This window comes from Podarcis raffonei, chromosome 11, assembly GCF_027172205.1.
Source record: "Podarcis raffonei isolate rPodRaf1 chromosome 11, rPodRaf1.pri, whole genome shotgun sequence".
In the NCBI taxonomy this organism is placed as follows: domain Eukaryota; kingdom Metazoa; phylum Chordata; class Lepidosauria; order Squamata; family Lacertidae; genus Podarcis; species Podarcis raffonei.
The window spans coordinates 16,237,265-16,256,725 of NC_070612.1; the positions used below are offsets into that span (position 1 = coordinate 16,237,265).

General features: G+C 38.7%; 1 protein-coding gene across 4 annotated transcripts in view; it reads right to left on the reverse strand.

Annotated features, from left to right (window-relative positions):
- Positions 1-19,461, reverse strand: part of ZFR (zinc finger RNA binding protein) — a 31,925-nt gene continuing 12,464 nt past the window's right edge. For 3 of the 4 annotated variants that reach the window (XM_053408471.1, XM_053408470.1, XM_053408472.1), the window contains 13 exons: positions 18,618-18,900; positions 17,736-17,932; positions 15,318-15,437; positions 14,772-14,917; positions 14,237-14,399; positions 13,542-13,747; positions 12,785-12,935; positions 11,329-11,470; positions 6,692-6,789; positions 5,765-5,860; positions 2,948-3,059; positions 2,695-2,792; positions 1-1,409 (listed from right to left, as the gene is read on the reverse strand). In XM_053408471.1, the coding sequence (XP_053264446.1) occupies positions 1,230-1,409; positions 2,695-2,792; positions 2,948-3,059; positions 5,765-5,860; positions 6,692-6,789; positions 11,329-11,470; positions 12,785-12,935; positions 13,542-13,747; positions 14,237-14,399; positions 14,772-14,917; positions 15,318-15,437; positions 17,736-17,932; positions 18,618-18,900 (1,992 nt within the window). In that variant the 3' untranslated portion in view covers positions 1-1,229. Of the gene's footprint in view, positions 1,410-2,694; positions 2,793-2,947; positions 3,060-5,764; positions 5,861-6,691; positions 6,790-11,328; positions 11,471-12,784; positions 12,936-13,541; positions 13,748-14,236; positions 14,400-14,771; positions 14,918-15,317; positions 15,438-17,735; positions 17,933-18,617; positions 18,901-19,461 lie in introns of those variants that run through there. The other variant, XM_053408473.1, reaches the window with a different exon arrangement.

Consider the following 19,461-nt stretch of genomic DNA (forward strand, 5'->3'; position numbering starts at 1 on the left):
TTTAATAGATTTTAGTTTTATTTGCAGATTCCACTGTAGTGTTGTAACAAATCACATCTGTGTACCAGAGCATACATCAACAGCCAGATGTAGACCTGAATTACAGCACTGCTATAATATTTAGTTGTTTGAAGGAGACATAAGCATACACTATGGCCACAAATAATTTTCTGCTATTTTCTTTAACAACCTTCAAATTTCCAGAAAGATTGGTATCTACGTTCAGGTTGTAGACCTAAAATGAAAGTTACTGAATAATTTGGTAAGGAAATAGCAAAAGGAGCAATCTCACAGGCACTGATATAGCAAACAATTATTTTAATTCAGAGCTACCATACTGATAAGCTCTCTGAAAACAAGTAGCCAGCTCTTTCCCAAAGGGGAAAATACCCTCTTAATGTTTTCGGCAAAATTTCAGAAATTTATTTTTTGGCCTTGCTATATCAAAGTCAATCATACAAAGACCTAGGCATGAAACCTAAATTGATACTTTTTTAAAGCCCTTCTATTAAAAACAAAGTCATGCAATTTTTAAAATCAATTATGCAGTTGCTAAAATTGCAGCAAATCCAAACTGTGTATGTTCAGCATTTATACTGCTAATGCATAACTAACAACAAACCTGATTAGAGTAACACAAATCTGTCTTAAGTACACCATTATATCACTAAAGAGACAAATGCCATGGATTTGGCAGAAACATTTAATTGAAAGCACTTAAATAGCAGGATAAGTTTGTGTTAACGCTTCACATTTAGGAGAAATAATATTGCAGACCCACTTTACAAAAAGTGTTCTTCTATAAAATATTAAGTGAAGGACTGTATTTACCATTTTCTAATACAAAGCAACTTACAGCTTGTGTCAATGGTAACTTAAAATTCTAAATAAAAGAGCAAAATACACAAAGCAACTGAAGCACAAAACACTGTATTAAATACAGTGGAATTTAAGTATACATTGTACTACTTAACGTAAAGAAGAGAAAACAAGAATCATACATTAGAAGTTAGAAACTAAACAATGAGGGGTCTGCTAGAAGTCAGAATAGTTTCCATTTGTGATCTCTTTCTACCATAATTAGTCTGCACATCCTAAAAAAAATGGTGTGAATGCCACACAAAAAGTAATTTTTCTAACTTTTTTGGATGTATTTAACAGACATTGAGGAAAAAAATCAGAGAACAAATGGCCTCTGTTAACACCAAACACAGTTTTCTTTTCTTTTTTTAAAAGTTATCATAATCTTTCTTGTCTTTCTTCCCCTCAGCTTCAAAGCCATCAACTCCATCACTGTCCCTTCTCCTTTTACGATTGTTGTGAATATTGAAGCGCTGATTCATCTGGGGCAAGGGATCCATTCCTAAAACTTTGTGTATTTGACGGAATGCAAGGAGTCTCAATGCGAACTGTGGAGGAGGAAATAGGTTATCAGAATTATTTAAACTTCTAAAAATAGATGCATGTTCATTTTAGTAAGACACTTTCAAGACCATACATATGAGTATTTAAAACTCTATTATATATACCATACAGCTTTACGGAATTTCAATTAATGATATAGCTTCTGAAAGTTCCTTGAAAACAAAATGTTAGTTGCATAGTGAAGCAAAATTGGTCCCCTGTGTAGAATATGTTGCAAAATGCTGTATTTCCTCTGCCTTCAGAAGTGAAACTATCTAGAAGAGTGATGGGAACTTCTGCCTCATGGGCCAAATTTGGCCTCTCAAACCATTGTCATCCAGCTGCCGCACAGGTGGCTCACATGTGACACTGGTTGTTGGGCAGGTAAAAACATGGCTGTGTATTGCAGCTGGAAAGGACTGAAGCACAGGGTTCAATCCTGCTTGGTTTGTGTGTGTAAACCAGATCAGGTGTGTTGGTGCACCCAAATCCTACAGGAAGCAGGAATGAATTGGTTGTGCATCAGCTGATGCATGGGGAGTTGTCCTGCTTGATAACTATCTCCCCCAACTAAGCACCTGTCAATGTTGGTCTGCAGGGTATGGAGAGATAGAGCTGTCCCATTGGCCAAAAAGGTTCTCCAACCCTGGTCTATAACATGGGTTGGGCTCTTTCCGTATGCTACCCTGAATTGTAACTCCCTGATTAGCCACTATCAATATTGCTCCTGATTTTTATCATTACTTCAACCAGTTTTAAAAAATAGTGAATTTGGTATTATTTTTGACATAGCATTTCCTTTTTCTTCACATCCTTTAAGATGAAAAGCAGTGATTTGTAAAATTGGTAAAAGACCCTAGTAATTCTTCCTCTGCTCCAACAGGTGCATCGACAGGGACTAGGGAGGTGGGCTGTGCTGGTTACTGGGTGGGAGTATAATCTTTGTTTCTGTTACTCTGCTGCCAGCGTTGTTATTACTGCTATGGTGGAGGGGCTCACCCACCCACCCACCCACCCACAGAAATGTTAATATGATTCCCCCTTTTCTATTTCATGATGTATTTTTGTGTATGTTCTTCGGTGTAAGTTGCCTAGAGACCTGTTAAGTGCCTAGTACGTTTAATACAAAATAAAAATGGAAAATTGAAATTAAACTACAGCATATAGGAAGCACATTTTTCAGATGAGGTTTTTTCAGATCAGGTTTCAGATCAGGTCTTTTTTTCTTTTTTGAAGTTTGTGTATGAGATATTCACTATGTTTAACTATTTTATGAGAACTTTTAATTACCTGTGCACTTGAAGTAATGTCTTCTCGTTGCTGATCTGTCATTAAAGCAAGTGTATCAAAAGGATCTTTTTCACAAGGATCCAAAAGGCCAGGACCACCTATAAACAAAAAAGGAAACTTTATTTTCTTTTTACTAATTTCATGAAGATAGTATTATTTCATTCTTCCTATACTGTAACAAAATAATGTGTAAAGTAGACAAACCAATCAGTTTAACACAGAATTTCAAGTGTGGACTATGACTGCTACTTGCCTTTAAGGATAATTCCTGAAGATATACACTCAAACACTCTTCTTAAGGCATCTCCTGGGCTTTGTGGTCCAGTAGCGCTGCTAATTGCCTTCTCTACTAATAATTCCATTGCCTAAATAAAACAAAGAGATGTAACCATAAACCACTATCCACACTTTAGTTTAAAACACGAAATGTAGAATGCCATCAGCTGGTAAGTAGCACATGATAACTTTATGAGCAATGGCTGTCTGTTAACACAGTCTTAAAACTTTGCAGCTCAGAAAATATAAGCAAGTTTAAACCAATACAGCAAATGTTGACACCAGCAGAAAGCCTTTTAATAAAAAAAGAGTTGCCTATATCAGTTCACACTGCCAAGTTTCTCTCAGTGGAGGCCACGGTAGAGTCTAATGTTGTTGTTTTTTCATTAAAAATGTGCTTAACCTATAAATGAACCAAGGAAATGAATGCAGGCTGGAATCAGATGCAATCTTGGCATGAAAATAGGGTCCTGCTGCATAAAACACTGAAGAGTTGTGCTGCAAAAATATGAAAAATGCTTGGATTGTGAGTTGCCCCTCTGCAGATTTTCACTAATTTCCCCTTTCCCGTGTATTCTCCAATGTCCCATGCCATTCCAGAGAGCCCCCTGATCCTCCATAACAGATGGCGGGGGCAAGGGGCTGGAGGGGGAATTGGTGAACTTCTGCCAACAGGAGCATCAACGAAGTTCCATTCACAAAAAAATTAGAATCTAAGCCAAAGGCAACACACACAAATGTTTGCATACAGTTTCAATAGTCAGGGGTATATATGTGATTATCAGATACCATCACCTAGCCTTGGTAATACAAAACAAAACTACAAATCTGCACACTGCAGAGAACTCAGAGGAGTCTCTTAGCCCATACTGGGTGCATATGCAGAGAACTTGGGGGGAGAGAAATGACTGTCTCTCACTTCATACCAGACTTTGAAGATGCTCAGAAAAAACACACGAGAAACTTACACCTTCAGAGGATCTCTGAAGCCTACTGAGAAATAAGGGGCTCATCCCCAGCTCTTCTAAGACTTCTACACATACCAGGGGCCTTGTGAGTAGCTCAGGGGTTACCATAAAGAATGATCATATCCAAGGCTTGCAAGAATCTGTGGAGCCCTATCAGTAACATGGGCTGGATTCAACTACCCCAGTGTGCTAGTGGAAGCCAGCACAGGGAATCCCATTAGTACAAGAGTGCTTTCCCTCCATAATCTGTTCTGCAGGTTCAAGAGAACCCCCAGAAGAGCAAATGGCTGTGGAGAAGGAGATCGTTCCACCTGGACAGCTGAAATGCTTGTTGCTGACGGAATGCCTCTCATAGCAGAATCCTGAATTCCACAGGTGAAGGGCCTGTGTTTTACGTTAGATGCAGAGCTTACAGGGACATCTTCTGTAGAGCCCAGACTCCTTGCAAATTTTCATAAATAAAAGGAATGCAAGAGTCATTAGAAAGATCCGGCTCCCCTCAAATTCTTCAAAACTAATACTTATTTTGTGCACTGTTTTGTAATTGCCCCTGAAGGACAGCATTAGCAATTTAAAATATGTTGGCTATATCCAATAGTTGTATAAGCAAAGGGAAGCTTGCTTAAGCAACTTGTTTAATAACTTGCAAGCATTTCTATACTGACAACATTAAGAACAAAATATAAAATTATCATCATCATCATCATCATCATTATTACAAGTGCAAAATCAATACAGCTATTTACCCAGGAAATCCTGGGTGAACGAATAAGTTTTAAGCAGGAACCTAAATGACAATACTGTAGGGGCCTGCCTGATGTTCATTGGGAGTGCCTTCAAAAAGTGCAGATACTGCCGTACTGAAGATTGACAGATGATGAACCACAGGAGAATATAGAAGTACTAAGAGTGTCTCTTGTGAAAATCCAAGTGACTAGGCTTAGGGTACCCAAGGTATCATATTTCCCCCCTCCTCTTGCTGAATGTCCCATAAACTGCATCTAGAGGGTCAAGGACTCTTCATAAAAAGTGGGGGCACTAGAAGAGGGAGGAATCACCCTAAATCAGGCAGAAATATTTTGTGTCAGTGGGATCTCTGCATATAAAAAGGGAAATATACTTCTTTAGCCCAAATGCTTTAAAAAGACAGAATCAAAATTACTGGAAATACAGATTTATGTAATCAACATGTGTGTCTTGTATAAGCACAAGGAGCTCTTTGGCATCACAACGGCCAGCAAATAAATCCAGCTGCTTAAGTGAAGTATAAAATTCCAAAGTTGCAAGGATATTCAAAAGAATTTCATGCATAATTCTGAGAACACAGAGAATCGGCAATTAAATGTTTAATGGGTTTTTAAAATCCTTTTTATTGATACTTTAATATTTCTTGTAAATCACTTATAAGTTTCACAACAATCAAATGGTATGTAAATCTTGTTTAAAAAATGAGAATGAGGCCTTCTGGTTCAGAAGCTTTCTCACACACGTTAGCCCTACATCATGGTTCTTTAGAGGAACATGTGTTTCAAAATGTTTTGCTTTGTCCTGATGTTACCCTCACTTCTTAAACAAATGAATGCCTTCAAATAAATGGAGCATTTGAAGGAAATGAGCACCAGAAATCTCTATTATCATTTTGGTGTCTGTTGAATATTTCCCTCTTTTTACAAGGCTACTAAGCAGATTATTGTCCTAGTCAGTATCTGTATTAGTTTTGCAACTGTTTTTATGTATGCAATTGTTTTATTGCATTGTGAAATAACTTAAGAGATGCTTCATAGGAAACTATTCATAAATGAAATAAACAAAAAGGAAGTACTTACCCAGCTTGGAAAGTCAGACCAAGTGGGAACTCTCTGACAGAGATCACGAAGAATACGTATGATAATGACACACGACTGCAGACCATTAGCTCTAGCCTTGAGGGCAATACAAAATCAAGTTAATCAATCCCAGCACCAATAGAAAATAGGCCTCTTAGAGAAGCTAAAACACCACTGTTCAATGGAAGCTCAGACACAGAAAAGAAACAAGCCACATGAAACATTCCAGGAGCTGCCATTTACAGAAGCATTTTATGCCAAGGTTAGTAATTGAGAAGTCAAGGTGCACAGGTTATACAAGACTAATATCCCTTGAATTCCTGCACACTTTGGTTCATTTGTACAGAAAATACAATTACCTTCCTATAATAGAAATACAGGAGTAAAGAGCTAACAAGTAGAGAGACTGAAAGGCTATGGGAATCTGTTTGGTTTCTCTGTCGTACCTTTGCTGGAGTGCAAAGTCACCAAACCAAATAGTTTCTCACCTTTCATTCCCTACACTTAATAAGCTTCAAGAAATAAAGGGTAAAAGTCTTACATCTAACACACAAAGCTTTAAACACACATTCTGTTATTTAAAGCAAAGTTACTCTGCAGCCTTATGGAACACATTACCAATACAAAACATACGATTTCCCCCAGCGAGTCAAGCTTTCAACTTCGCTATCTCGGTGGCCAGAAAAACAAGTTGACGTCAAATTGGCAAGAACGGCATAAAGCGGTTCTTCTATACAGATCTTCCAAGATGAATTAATTCCCCCCATGTCATTTAATTTTATATATGAGTACACATAATAGATATATATACACATATTTACTATGGGCAACCTTTAGTTTTTCCGCATAGTTTAACATCCAACCGAACAACTGAGCTACTCTCTCTCTCATAAGGCTACAAGAAGAAAGTAAAATGATGTTCCGAACCTGGAACCACTTAGCGTGGCGTAGAGCAGCCAGAGCGTCAAGGCATTTTTGCCTGTCCAAGACGTCCGGTGGGTCTTTCACCATACCCGAGGTTACATCTAAAATGGATTGAATTGGCAAAATGCAGTAAGGAATGGGTGTTTGACCAGGTGAGCAAGACACTTCCTTAAATTAGCTTCCATGTCACACGTGCCATTTATATTGCAATCCCTATCTCCAATGTATTCATATATAGTAGTAATAATCCCTTAATCTGTATGTGGTCATTGAGCCCAATACAGAAGGTAATCAAGAGCATAATACAAGGTTAGCTCTCAATCTTGTTTTTTTATGTCCATCTATTTGTGAAAAAAAATCCTCTGGAAAAATAAATTTCCCCTAAAATTAAAATGTTGAAGGAAGAATGGTTGGACACAGTGCACCAGCACAGGAAACACAAGACAGAAGGAACACAAAAATCCACTTGAATGAAGCAAAAGTTACAACAAACTGTGAGCAAAATCTATTGTGAGGTTCTTCTGTGTGGGCCCCACTGAACTGAATGGGCATTTCTGTTAAGTTCCCATCCATTTTAATGGTGCTTGTGCAGAACAACTTCCCAGTGGATTGTGCCATGTGTTTGTTGGGACAACTTAAAATGGCCGCATGCTACCTCAGACTTAGTCCTAGTTAATGGGTCAAAATTCTTCCTGAGCAGTCAAGACCCATGATGTACTAGGATACCTCACATTAAGGTAAGGTAAAACTATACTTATAGAAACAATCCAGATTTTTTGGTTTTATGGAGTCTGAAGGGATGTGAAATACTTTGTAAAATTCAAGTCAAGAGCACCTGTACATTTTTGTATTTCTTAAACCCTCTAGGCTCCTATTGCACCAAGGTGCATGCCGTGTATATCCATCCCAATTTCATCCAGGGGTATACCAGAGGAAAACAAGAAAGAGCAGTCTTAAGAGAAGGAAGTAGAGGAAAAATCAAAACCAGGAAAAGCAGAAGCAATAGCAGTGTGATAGAAAGAACAACACTGCATCTGGTAAATTCTTATTTTCCAAACAAGGATTTTGTGTCAGTTATAATTACTGTTCCTAAATATGTTGTGACTGCCTGTTGAGCAGCCAAGAGTATTTCTAGGTATTTTTTAATTTTCTGCCAATACAAAATTGCTGTTAAAATAAATGTTGAATGCAACCAGACTTTGCCTGGATTATTCAGCAGATGGGACATTAAAATGTAGTCTAATTTAAGCAAACATACTCATAACAGCAAATCAAAGACTCATGGAACACACCAACTAGGAAAAGAACGTAAACCAAGATATTAACAGATTTGGCTTGAAGGTCAGCCATCAATGAAGAGAAACAGGTCAGGAGAATGCAAGCCAGAATTTATATAAATGACACTTCCGCTGTGCACAGAATTATTTCAATTTCATTTAGTATGCTATGCCTTAATTGTACACCTCTCATAGGAAATTCATTTGTTTATGCTTATATTAATATTTTACCAGTGGGATATACAAGTCTTAAACATTTTAGCAATGGGATTTATGCCATTTTAACATGGTGAATTTTATGAGCTATACAGATACAGTGAAGTGAAAAATGAGTCACATTAGTGAGAGATTTCAAAGCAAATGAAAGAAGACATTAGGATTATAGATGTATCAAGTGAAAGGAGAGAAAATTTAAGGGAAAAGAGTCAACTGAGGCCAAAGTCAGCAGTACGATTTGATAATTGACACATTTAAAGTTCAGTTCATAGTTCTGACAAAATAGGGAGAGTTTATTCTATTTTATATAGCTTGTGGGAGCAAGCTTTGTTTCATAAAAACTATTTATACTCTCCTAAAAAATACTTGCAAGAAAATAGTGTTAATGACTCAGTTTAATTATCACTGAAGTCCTGGATTATTATTATTTAAATAATGGTATTAAAACACTTGTATTTCGAAGCACTACTTTTTTAAAAAAAAAATGATGCAATGATCCAGAGACCCATATACAATTGACAAGCAAGATTATGGGTGATCCAGCTCTACTAAGCTTGAGATTTGTCATTGACCTCAGTGGGAGATAGAGTGTACCCATTGCAAATCAACCTTGAAGCCATCAGAAGATGCTGAAGAAGCTATAGAAATTGAGAGCTTATCTGGGCTGGATATCCATTAAAAAGACTTTCCTATATGTGGATTTTTGCATAAAGACTCCAAGTGGATTAACCCCTTAAAAACTGGTCCTAAAATTAAATGAATCAGAATTCAAGTGTGCCCTCTTAGCTTCAACCATAGTTGTTTTTTTTAAGTGCGGATTATTTTTCTTGTATTCTAAAAATAAGGGGTTAATCTTCAATAAGACATGCTGTGTCCACACTATTTCGTTATTAAAAAGTTAACAGGTATGACATGCGCTTTCAATTCCAGGTGTGAATTAAGTATTACCCAGTCAACTGTTTCAAAGCTAGTGTGAACACTGCTTAATTCTAGAGAAGAGAGAGACAAAGACAAGAAGGGAAAAAAAGACAAAACACAAAAGTAACAGTAAATGCTAGGACTATGCAACCAAACCCCCTCAAAAATATGGCAGGTGTGACATTGAGCTTTAGAAAACCTTGGTCAAAAATCCTTCCGATGTCTTGGCAGCAATCCCTGACAGGATTCAATTGTCTCTGCTAGAAGGCTTTGGACCGGGGCTAATAAGCTAAGGATAAAAAACATAAACATATACACTTTGCCGAAGAAACACATTCCGCAGCATGGGTTACAGAATCTTTATATCCGGAGTAAATTCTGTAAATTTAACTGTTAAGTGCACAAAACTGTAAAGAAAAAAATCCTACATGGTTAACAGTTTTGTGTTTACCTTCTCCTTCCCCTTCAGTTTGCAACTGAATAGGATTACATAAGATGTTATTCAACCAGCAAATGAAATACATCTACTTCAAATTGGGTTCTTCCAGCAAAGCCTTCCTTGCCACCTGAATTCAACTCCCAAAAGCCAGCTAGATTCCATCAACCAAGTTAAGACACCGAGCATTAAGAGCTGCAGTTAAGGGTACACCATTTTTTTTTGCAGCACATAAACAACGATCTTTATAAGTCTTGTTTACTGCAATTTGCAGTTAAACCACATATTTCAGAGGTAAACTTTTTCACATATTCATTTTAAGCTGCTCAGTGTCTTGAAAAAATGATTCAAAAACTTTAAAAGCTTTGCTTTCCTCTATTAATATTATCAAACTTAGTATTATCAAACTTAGAATGGCAACTCTAATTAATGTTTGGGTCAGACAAAAAAATGGAGCTTTATTTTCTTTTGAAGTCAGATCGTGAAATTAACTGGCACAGTGAAATGGCATCAAGAGCGTGTTCAAAATAGTTGTGCAATTTTCTATCCACGTTTTCCTTTTTTTGCCAAATCTTTACAGGTTGCATATAACCAAATGTGATGTCTGACATTCATTCTGTTGTTTGGTAACGATGAATAAATAAACTGAACTCAGGGCAATCAAGCAAAGTTATCTGTGATTATTTCAGAATTTAAAAGCCAATGGTATTATGTAAATTTAAGCAGTGTTTTAAAAACCAGGAAGAAAAATACTATGTACATTAATATTAAAGCTTTTTTTTAAAAAAAATAAGCTTTTTGAGAAAGCTTGCTTCTAGAATAGTTATACTTTTAAAAAATAACATAAGCAATTATTCAAATATTGAAAGCATAATGCTAAGAATTCATTCCACAGCTGTATGTACACAAGCACACTCACTCTACACTAACAAGAACTTAAATAGAGCCTTACTTCCTATGCTTATGGATTCTTAGCCAGCAATACCACTGTGCCTGCAAAAAGTTTATTTTGACCAACACAAGACAAAAGAAAACAAAGTTCATTTTATCTGACCTCTAAATAGAGCCAACATATTGCAGACATTAAATTATCATGCTTGCTGGCTTAAAAACATTTGTAGCTTTCAAAGAATTATAGAAGAGACCCTAAAGCAACACTGCTGGCACCAGTAGGATCGCACAGGTCATAAATACATACTGAGTTTTAAAGTTCCAACGTCTACTTAACTGAACTCAGCTATCACTCTTTACTATAAACACACTGCATATGTACTACTTAATTAAGACACTCCAACCAATATTAGGAGCTCTTTGTCTTATACTCCAGTCCAGAAACCAACCTCAAAAAACTGGAAAAAAAATACACATCTTGCTCCAAGCAAAGCCAGAATCACTTTGAATTTAAAAATTAAATAAGTGCCATATAAGTCAAGGCTAAGACTGATCCAGTTTCAAACATACAATATAATTTCCTGGTGCAGTTTCTCCCTTAGGGAGAAAGACTTCTTGATTATCAACTTGCAGGTATTTGAGTCATAAACATTTACTTTTTCCAAAGAAAGACAGGTTTGCACATTTTAAAAAAAACACCTTCTTTTTCCAGAAATCTGAGGTTGTTGGTTGCAGTGAATAAGTCCAAAATAGGTTTTGAAAAAACACACAGGACTGCTTGATTTATGAATTGCCATTAAATGTGTATCACATGCCAGCATGTTGCCTTCCAGGATTTAATGCCGTTTATGACAGAATGAATAAGCCAATTAAAATAGAGCATTTTTTAACAGATTCCGAACCTCCATCCCTCATGTTCTCTTCCCGAATCACTGGTGATGTCAACGTGATGGTCACTTGCATTTTAGGTTCCACACAGGAATTCAAAATGATGGATGCTTCTTGTCCTGCACACTTTATTTCATATTTCTCAGGACTTATTACCTAAAGAATGCAAATAAGAAGCTAAATGTTTTCACACAAAAAGGGACTAGTCCAAAATACCTGGAGGTTCATCACAAGTTGCTTGGGAGTTTAGTCAAGGTACCTTGTACCGTGCCTTGACTAAATCATGAATTCATACATTAAAGGATAGTAAGGTGTGAGAGACAACTGGCTTACTTGAGTCTGTAACAAATTTACAGTATCCTGGAGGGAAGGAGCAGGTGGCCATTATGAGGTTAAAGCCTTCCCACTGTATATTGGAAGGTTTTAGGATGGAGGAGAAAGGAAAAATAAAGTTCTGCTTCCCCACTGTGCAGAATCCACCCTGCTCCCTGAATGAATATAGCAAAAGTGGGCTAACATTCCTTTCTGGGTAGCCTGGGGGGAGGTGCCCATTCCAGTTGTGAGAGACCCAGAGAGAAAAATGGGTCAAGGAACAGGTGCATTTTTTACCTAATTAGCAGGCTAGTTTCTAGACGTACTTTCACACCACTCTCCATCCTCCTTCCAGGCAAACCAGAAGCAGTAGCAGAGTTCAAAGGCACATTCCAACTAATCCAGAATGCAGCAGCTACACTGGTGCCTGGCCGCCGAGACCATATAACACCAGTCCTGAAAGACCTACACTGGCGCCCGCCCTGTGGAATGCCCTCCCATCAGATGTCAAGGAAATAAACAACTATCTGGCTTTTAGAAGACATCTGAAGGCAGCCCTGTTTAGGGAAGTTTTTAATGTTTGATGCTGGCATTGTGTTTTTAATATTCTGTTGGGAGCCGCCCAGAGTGGCTGGGAAAACCAAGCCAGATGGGCAAGGTATAAATAATAAATTTTTACTATTACTACCCTCAAGGGGTGTGAGAAGTAGGGCTAGTGAGGCATGTGGCCCAGGGGAGAGTCCTCAGAGCCAGAGAGGCCTGCAGGGCTTCCTTCTTATAGCACCTGCTATAAAACAATAAAATGCTCATGTTTGGGGTTGGCAGTCAATCTCCTACCAGAGTTCTTTAGCATTATATAACACAATGTGGAGTTTTAAGGAGACTAGGAAGGGAGGTGTTCTTTTCTTTCCATCTTCCCCATCATCAAGGAGTACTACAAGGCTCTTATTCCAGCCTTCCTACAGCCGTGAAGAGGCTAGGAGCACTCCTATTACAGGATGGCAGTGCAGCTATGTATTGCAGGCTGAGCATCTATACCTGTATTTAGAAAATAGCTCATTGCCAGTCCACCTACTTCAAAGTAAATTACGATATAGAGGAAATTTTACTGGCAGAGCCCCAGTGAAAAATACCAAATGTTTTCAAGACCATACATACGGCAAGTTGCTTGGGCAGATTTTCAGCAATGCGACTCAGCAATGTCTTAGTAGGTTTCTCAGCACACAGCAAGACAAGGTTGACATTTCGGTCTCCTCGGAGCAGCAAACCCTTAGCCAACACTCCCACTCGTAAGACTCCTTTCAAAGCCCTGTGCAAAAATGAAGTCTTGGTGAGAAGCAGGTGTTTCAAGGGCCAAAGCGCTCAAAGAAAACAAATCTAATGCAGGGAGAGCCCTTCACGTGCAACACACTACCCTAGACCCCCGTGAGGGCGGTGTGCATTCTGTCATTCTCTACGTACATCATAGCTTACATTTTAACTCTATGCGGAAAGCACAAAGTTTTGAAGAAAAGATCCAGACACAAAGAGGTGCAATGAAAAGTTTGGTATTTCTCACACTGGGTGGAGTTCTGGGCTAGTCCTTCTCTACCATCGGCAAGAGGATAAAGCCTCAGCCAAGGAAAAGTAGTCTGAAGTGCTGCTAAGAATCTATTGCACAGCTGAAGGACTTTTTCATATGAACAAAGTGCAGTTGCTGCTGAAGGAATGCAGTTCCTAGTTGCTTCTGGAGAATGCCAGCTAAGCAAACAACTTTCATTGGCAAAAATTAGGGATCCATTACTCTGATAACAGAATCCAGTATTTCTGGGCGCATAAGTTTAAGAAGTTGGCATGAAGTAGGGCAAATGCTTCATTTTGTCTTAGTCCCTCTCCTAGCACAATGATTTCAACCAACTATGGCAATAAAACATACCTGTCTTTACCGCCCTCTTTTTTATCATCTCCGTCCTTGCTCTTGTTTTTTTCATTGTCGGTCATATTATCAGATACAAGTTTCAGTGCACGCTCAGTGATAGAAACTATTTTCTGTACTGCCTGGAGTTCCTCTTCAGTTGGATAGATAGCAGCATGTTTGGTCATTACGTAACGGTCATCTGAAGAATCTGGTCGCCGAAGAGGCTGAATGCAGAAAGTGGATTTTAAAAATCAGATACATTTTATGTTTTCCTGCTTTTTGTTCTTTGCTATTTTATTAAAATTATCAAGTTTTCTGCCTCAAAGTGCATTAAAAGAGCTCACATAAAGAAAATGAGATCTTTAAAAAATGTAAATGAAGAATTGGTTGGCATCAAAACCACCCACCAGGGCTAAAGGCTCTCCCTGCTCTGGAAAATAAATGGGGTGATACAGACCAAGGAAGGCTTTCAAGGTTTCCTATTATTTCTTAGAGATTACATCTGATGGTGGAATAAGTGTCCTGATAATGCATGTAATATGATGGTGCCATCATGATGGCTCTAGATTTCACAGTTGGTTAGCAGAAGCCAATGCTTAGCTACTAAGCCTAGGCATAATTTGCAGACCTGATTGACTTACTAGGTTCCCCCCACGCCCAGTCTGTGGCACCAAGTACATCAGGAGGAGAGAGACAATGCGAACATTACTCACAGCTGGTCCCTGGGGCTGTGGTGGCATTCCTGGTCTAACACCAAGTAGTCCAAGAGGTCCTGGAGGTCCATGAGGATATCCTCCATCAGGTATTCTGTGGCGGTCATCCCAATGATGCTGCTCTTCTTCCATCCTCCTCCAGTACATGTCCTCCTCATAGCGTCTAAGTATATGAATTAAATCACACAGGCTTTCAGTTGATGCAGAAATACCTTTTATTGACGATATGTTCAATAATTCAGGTCCCACCAAAATTAATTTTTGGAACTTCAAATGTTAAAAAAGATATTGGATGCTGCAGGTTCAATAATTCTGTATTCACTACAGAATTCATAGTAGGATCTGATTTACATCCATAAAAAGCCATTCTTACTCTTTATAAATATTTTCTATGCCTGTTTTCAATTATTTATTTAAAGGTAAAATTAATCCAGGCTTTCCAAGGCAAGCATTCATAGGAATATAGTTACATAGAATGGAAACTGATTCAGCTTTACAAAATGTACACTGGTCGCTATTAAAGTCTACATGTTACCTCATTTCCATTCTCCACCGTTCCTCCTCTTCACGTCTTCTCCAATATTCTTCTTTCTGCATCTGCTTCCTCATCTTTTCTTCCTGGATCTTCCTTGCCCGGATGCTCGGCTTCACTTCTACTTGCAAGTCTGGGTTTACTTTTTTCTGTTGTAGAGAAGGAAGATTTTAATTTTATTTTCTTGTAAGATTTATTCTCTGTGGTCAGATCCAATTATTTTCACCAAGACAATGCAAAAACTGCAATTCAGTCAGAGACACAATCCTTCATATTAAAAAACATTATGAGGAGCAAACAGTAAGCTACAGTATTATCCCTCCTCATACAATACTTTCACTTGCAACACATATAAGTAGCTTAATATGTGGAACAAACACTATATGGCTACCATAGTTCAGCTGGGGGAGGGAACAGTTGGTGCTCAAAATAGATGTACTACCTGCTTAGGTTTCATCCTAGAAGAGACCAAGTAAAACTCAATCACCATCAAATTTACTGAAAGAGACAGTCAGAACTAGACCATTTACGCTACTACAGTCAACTTGCCTTATATTGTAATCTATGCCGCCTTCCTTTTAAATGCATCTCCTTGGCATTAGGATCATTAAAACTGCATTCACAAAGTTTGCAATGGAAACGAATAACCTTCCCTTCATCATTCCGTACCTTAAAGAAAAATCAGTATAAAAATGGTTATTTAACACAATTTGGTTTCATAAAGAAACTGAACTAATTTTTGTAAAATTTTCACACAAAGACATGTTCTGGCATAAGATCTATGCAATAGTGGCAACAGAGAACCTGTATTAACCAGCCATAGCAGACTTCAATTAGGTTAAAAAACAAAGAAACAAACAAACCTTTGACCCAAATATCTATTCTTACCTTTGCTACTGTCTGATATCAAAGTTGAATTACCCATTTTCCAAGTTAATTATTGTGTTCCAGATCAAGTGCAAAGCTTTTTGTTTCTCATAGCCAACAGAGCACTTCTACCCATGTGAGCACCTCTTTCAGAATCTAGATCTATCCTGCGCCCCTGAACTATTTCATATAGCGGTAACTTGCCTCTCCAACCCCCCTTGGAATTTTCTGGAGCAAGTTTGCAATAGTTCTACTTTGGAACACTATGTTGAGGCACTATTCTCAATCGCTGAAGAACACTCTATTACTCCAAAACACCGTTCTGTAGATGTCCTTTCACTGTTAAAATCTTTTCTAAACACCAGAGCAAGCACAGTAACTACTAATGTGTTTTGAATTGGGCTGCCTTTGAAGGCAGTTTGGAAGCTACAGTCCAGATCAAGGTTCGGCAAGGTTTATCTTGCCTGAGTCGGATCAGTCCCGTGGAGATCCCTTCATAGGCTGGATTGCGCACGTGCCCGCAATTTTCGGCATCTGCGTTTGCGCAGATGTGATTTCTGGCGCTGTGGAAGCAACTCCCCGCACCGCTTTAGCGCAGCGCATGAGCAGCTCAGTTTGGGGGCGGCTCATGGCCCGGTCAAACGACCTCCGAGGGCTGCTTCCGGCCTATGGGCCTTAGGTTGCTGACCCCCTGGTCCAGAGCATAGTGACTAGAATTTTGAACTGAGCAAACTGTGCAGAATATTGATCCTGAAAGATCTACACCTTGCACGTAACGCTTGTCCTCGAAGATCTACAGGGGTTATCTATGCATTTCTAGGCTCACTTCAAAATGCTGATTATGGCCTTGAAAACCCTATACTGAGGTTGGAGAACTAGATCCCGGATGGGAAACTTCCTAGTGGAACTCACTGTCAGCAAGCCCTGCTTGCAAAGGAACAATCGGGAACTCAAGGCAAATAAACACTGTACTTTTAAAGCAAATACAATGCACACTTAAGCTACATGACTTCTCCCAAAGAATCCTGAGAACTGTATTTCCCCTCTACAGAGACAGAATTCCCAGTACCCATAACAAACCAGTTTCCAGGATTTATTGGGGAAAGTCATGTACTTTAAATATGCATTTGATGCTTTGAATTTATGGTGTGGATTTGCCCCTCACTTTAAGCTCCTGATTGTTCCTTTGGAGTCATGTCCTTACCTGCCTCTCACCTGCTGTCATATATGTAACCCATGTGGCAGCTGCCCATGGTCTGGGGAAAATAGTTTCAAAGGCCTAATCAGAACCTGTGCCAGACCTATGAGGCACGCCCCCCCCCAACCTGGATTCCTGAAAGAATGTCCATCTATCCTGCCCTGAGCCTCAGATGTTCTGAGGAAGGTCACTTGTGAGTGTCTTTGCCATTTAAGGTCAGTAGCTATTAAATTTACAATGTTCTCAAATGTTGCCCCATCTGTGAAGCTCCCAGCAGAGGCATTTAACTCCTTTTCTTTCCTGATGGCTTTCCTGATGAGCTTTTTTTAGGATTTTACCCCAGGACATATACTGCCACAGGGGCCGGATTAAATCGAACGGATTAGGCCTCCAAAATGGACTTTGGACATACCTGTAATATGCCATATCACTTTCCTGTTTTACAAGACACAGCCATCTTACTACATGTCCCAATGATTGCCATCTTGCTATATATCCCACAACCTGTTCCTTTGGAGCTGGAACTCTGAACGGTCAGTTTTGAAGGACACTCCACATCCTCAGTGATCAGAAGTGTTAAGACAGTCTCAGTATTCACACTCTAGTTTACCTGAAGACAAAGGCTTTTAATTTAATAGCTACTGACCTTAAATGGCAGAGACACTCACAAGTGACCTTCCTCAGAACATCTGAGGCTCAGGGAAGGATGGGCAATGCTATTAGTACTCCACTGCAAATTCTTTCATAGACAAAATAGCCAAGTAGTTACCTCACACAGAGACATGAAGCTAATTTAATTATCAGCGTGATTTCACACTTCTGAGCCATATAAAGTAATCTAACACATTAATTCAGCAGTTTTGTTTAATTGCATTTAATGAACATAGTTTTTGAATGAATACCTCTTCGACATAGTCATGACCCACTGGTTGGACCTCACTTTGCAAAGCAGCAAGAGCTGTAGATGTTACTGATTCAGCAGACATATCTGGCTTAATTTCCTGTGTTTGCACTGCAGCAATAGAAGGAGTAGTTTTGATATTTTCTACTACTTTTAATTCATCCACTTTGCTTCCTGTTGTCTGTAGCTTGTTACCACCTAATATGAAACATTTCACAAGTGAATATTAATTTTCATTACATTTTCAAGTCACATTTCTTGCCACAACCAAGGGGAGGCTGGCCTACTGCTTAAAAACCTGGATATTCTGTAAGTAATAAACAAACAAGCAAGCAAGCAAACCATAGCACAATACTGTAGTATTTTCCTCAAAGAACAGGTAACATAAACAGTTAAATAAATAAAATACAAGTTCAAATAAACTATACGGTTTGTTTTAATAATGACAGCATGGCCTGGGGCATTCAAGAGGACAGGATAATTGAGTGCAAGACATGAGCCTTGACCAAACAAAACTCTATGACAGCTATTGAAAATGCATTGTTCATACAACATTAGGAGTTGTGTTCCACGGTAGCCCCATGTTCAGTATTGTAATCTCTAATAAAAGGCGTGTTGGAGCTGAGAAGTGTTGATGTAATACTTTCCTAAACCATTTGAGTAGCAATTTGTGTGCATGAGACAAAAATTGCCATGAGAGAGACAGTGCTTAGAACTGCAAACAGATGCTTGGTTTGATGGGCTTCATGCAGCCAAGCCGAGAGAAAATTAGAATTTCCAGTGGTTGTTAAAATCATAGCAGACACTCATTTTAAACCTGTTCTTGCGTAAGTTTATTTAGTGTATCTTGCTGAACTTCTCACTAAAATACTTCAGTACTTACCAACGAAGTTAATTTTGGGTGTGGATATTTTCTTTACAGCAACATTAGCTGGAACTATTGTTGCTTTGTTGTTGGAAGTTGTGCTAAGTAGCACATTCGCGGAAGGAGTAAGAATTTTCACTGCCAAAGATGAAACGGAAGAATTCACAGTGCTGCTGTTAGTTGCAATGTTTGAAGAGACAGCAGTTGGTTTGGAAGCAGATGTTGCAGACGTAGCCTGGGTCACAACATTTGGTTCAGTTGAAGGAATGGGTTTGCCAAGTTTAGTATGAAGCTTAACCACCTAGAACCACCAATGAAGAAAGTTAATAGCAGAATCTACAAAATTGTTCAACGTCTATTTAGAATCCTGTCTGTACATCTAAGAGCATGAAAGTATAAGTTTCAAGGAACCTTCAAAAGAATTTGCAGAATTCGTGAGGGGAAATTTAATGGAGTCTAATACACACATGAAATACTGCATGAAACTGCACCCCAGTCACACAACTGATGTACTCCCAACTGTTCCTCTGCAAGAGGTACTAACATTCAGTGCCTTTTACATTTGGCACCATTCTGACACTGCCTCTGTTGTCACCTTCGGAGACACCAAAAGAGGTTCTAGTGCATAAAGATCTGATTGTGTTCATGTTGGTAGCTAGTACTATGTAGAGATGTGTGTTTGCAGATTCTTTAATGTGTTGTAGCTCAGTTGGTTAGAGTGGTGCTGATAATGCTAAGGTTGCAGGTTTTGATCCCTGTAAGGGACAACTGTATATTCCTGCATTGCAGGAGGTTCGACTAGTTGATCCTCAAGGTCCCTTCCAACTCTATGATTCAGATCAGAGCGACTTATCATTCTCTC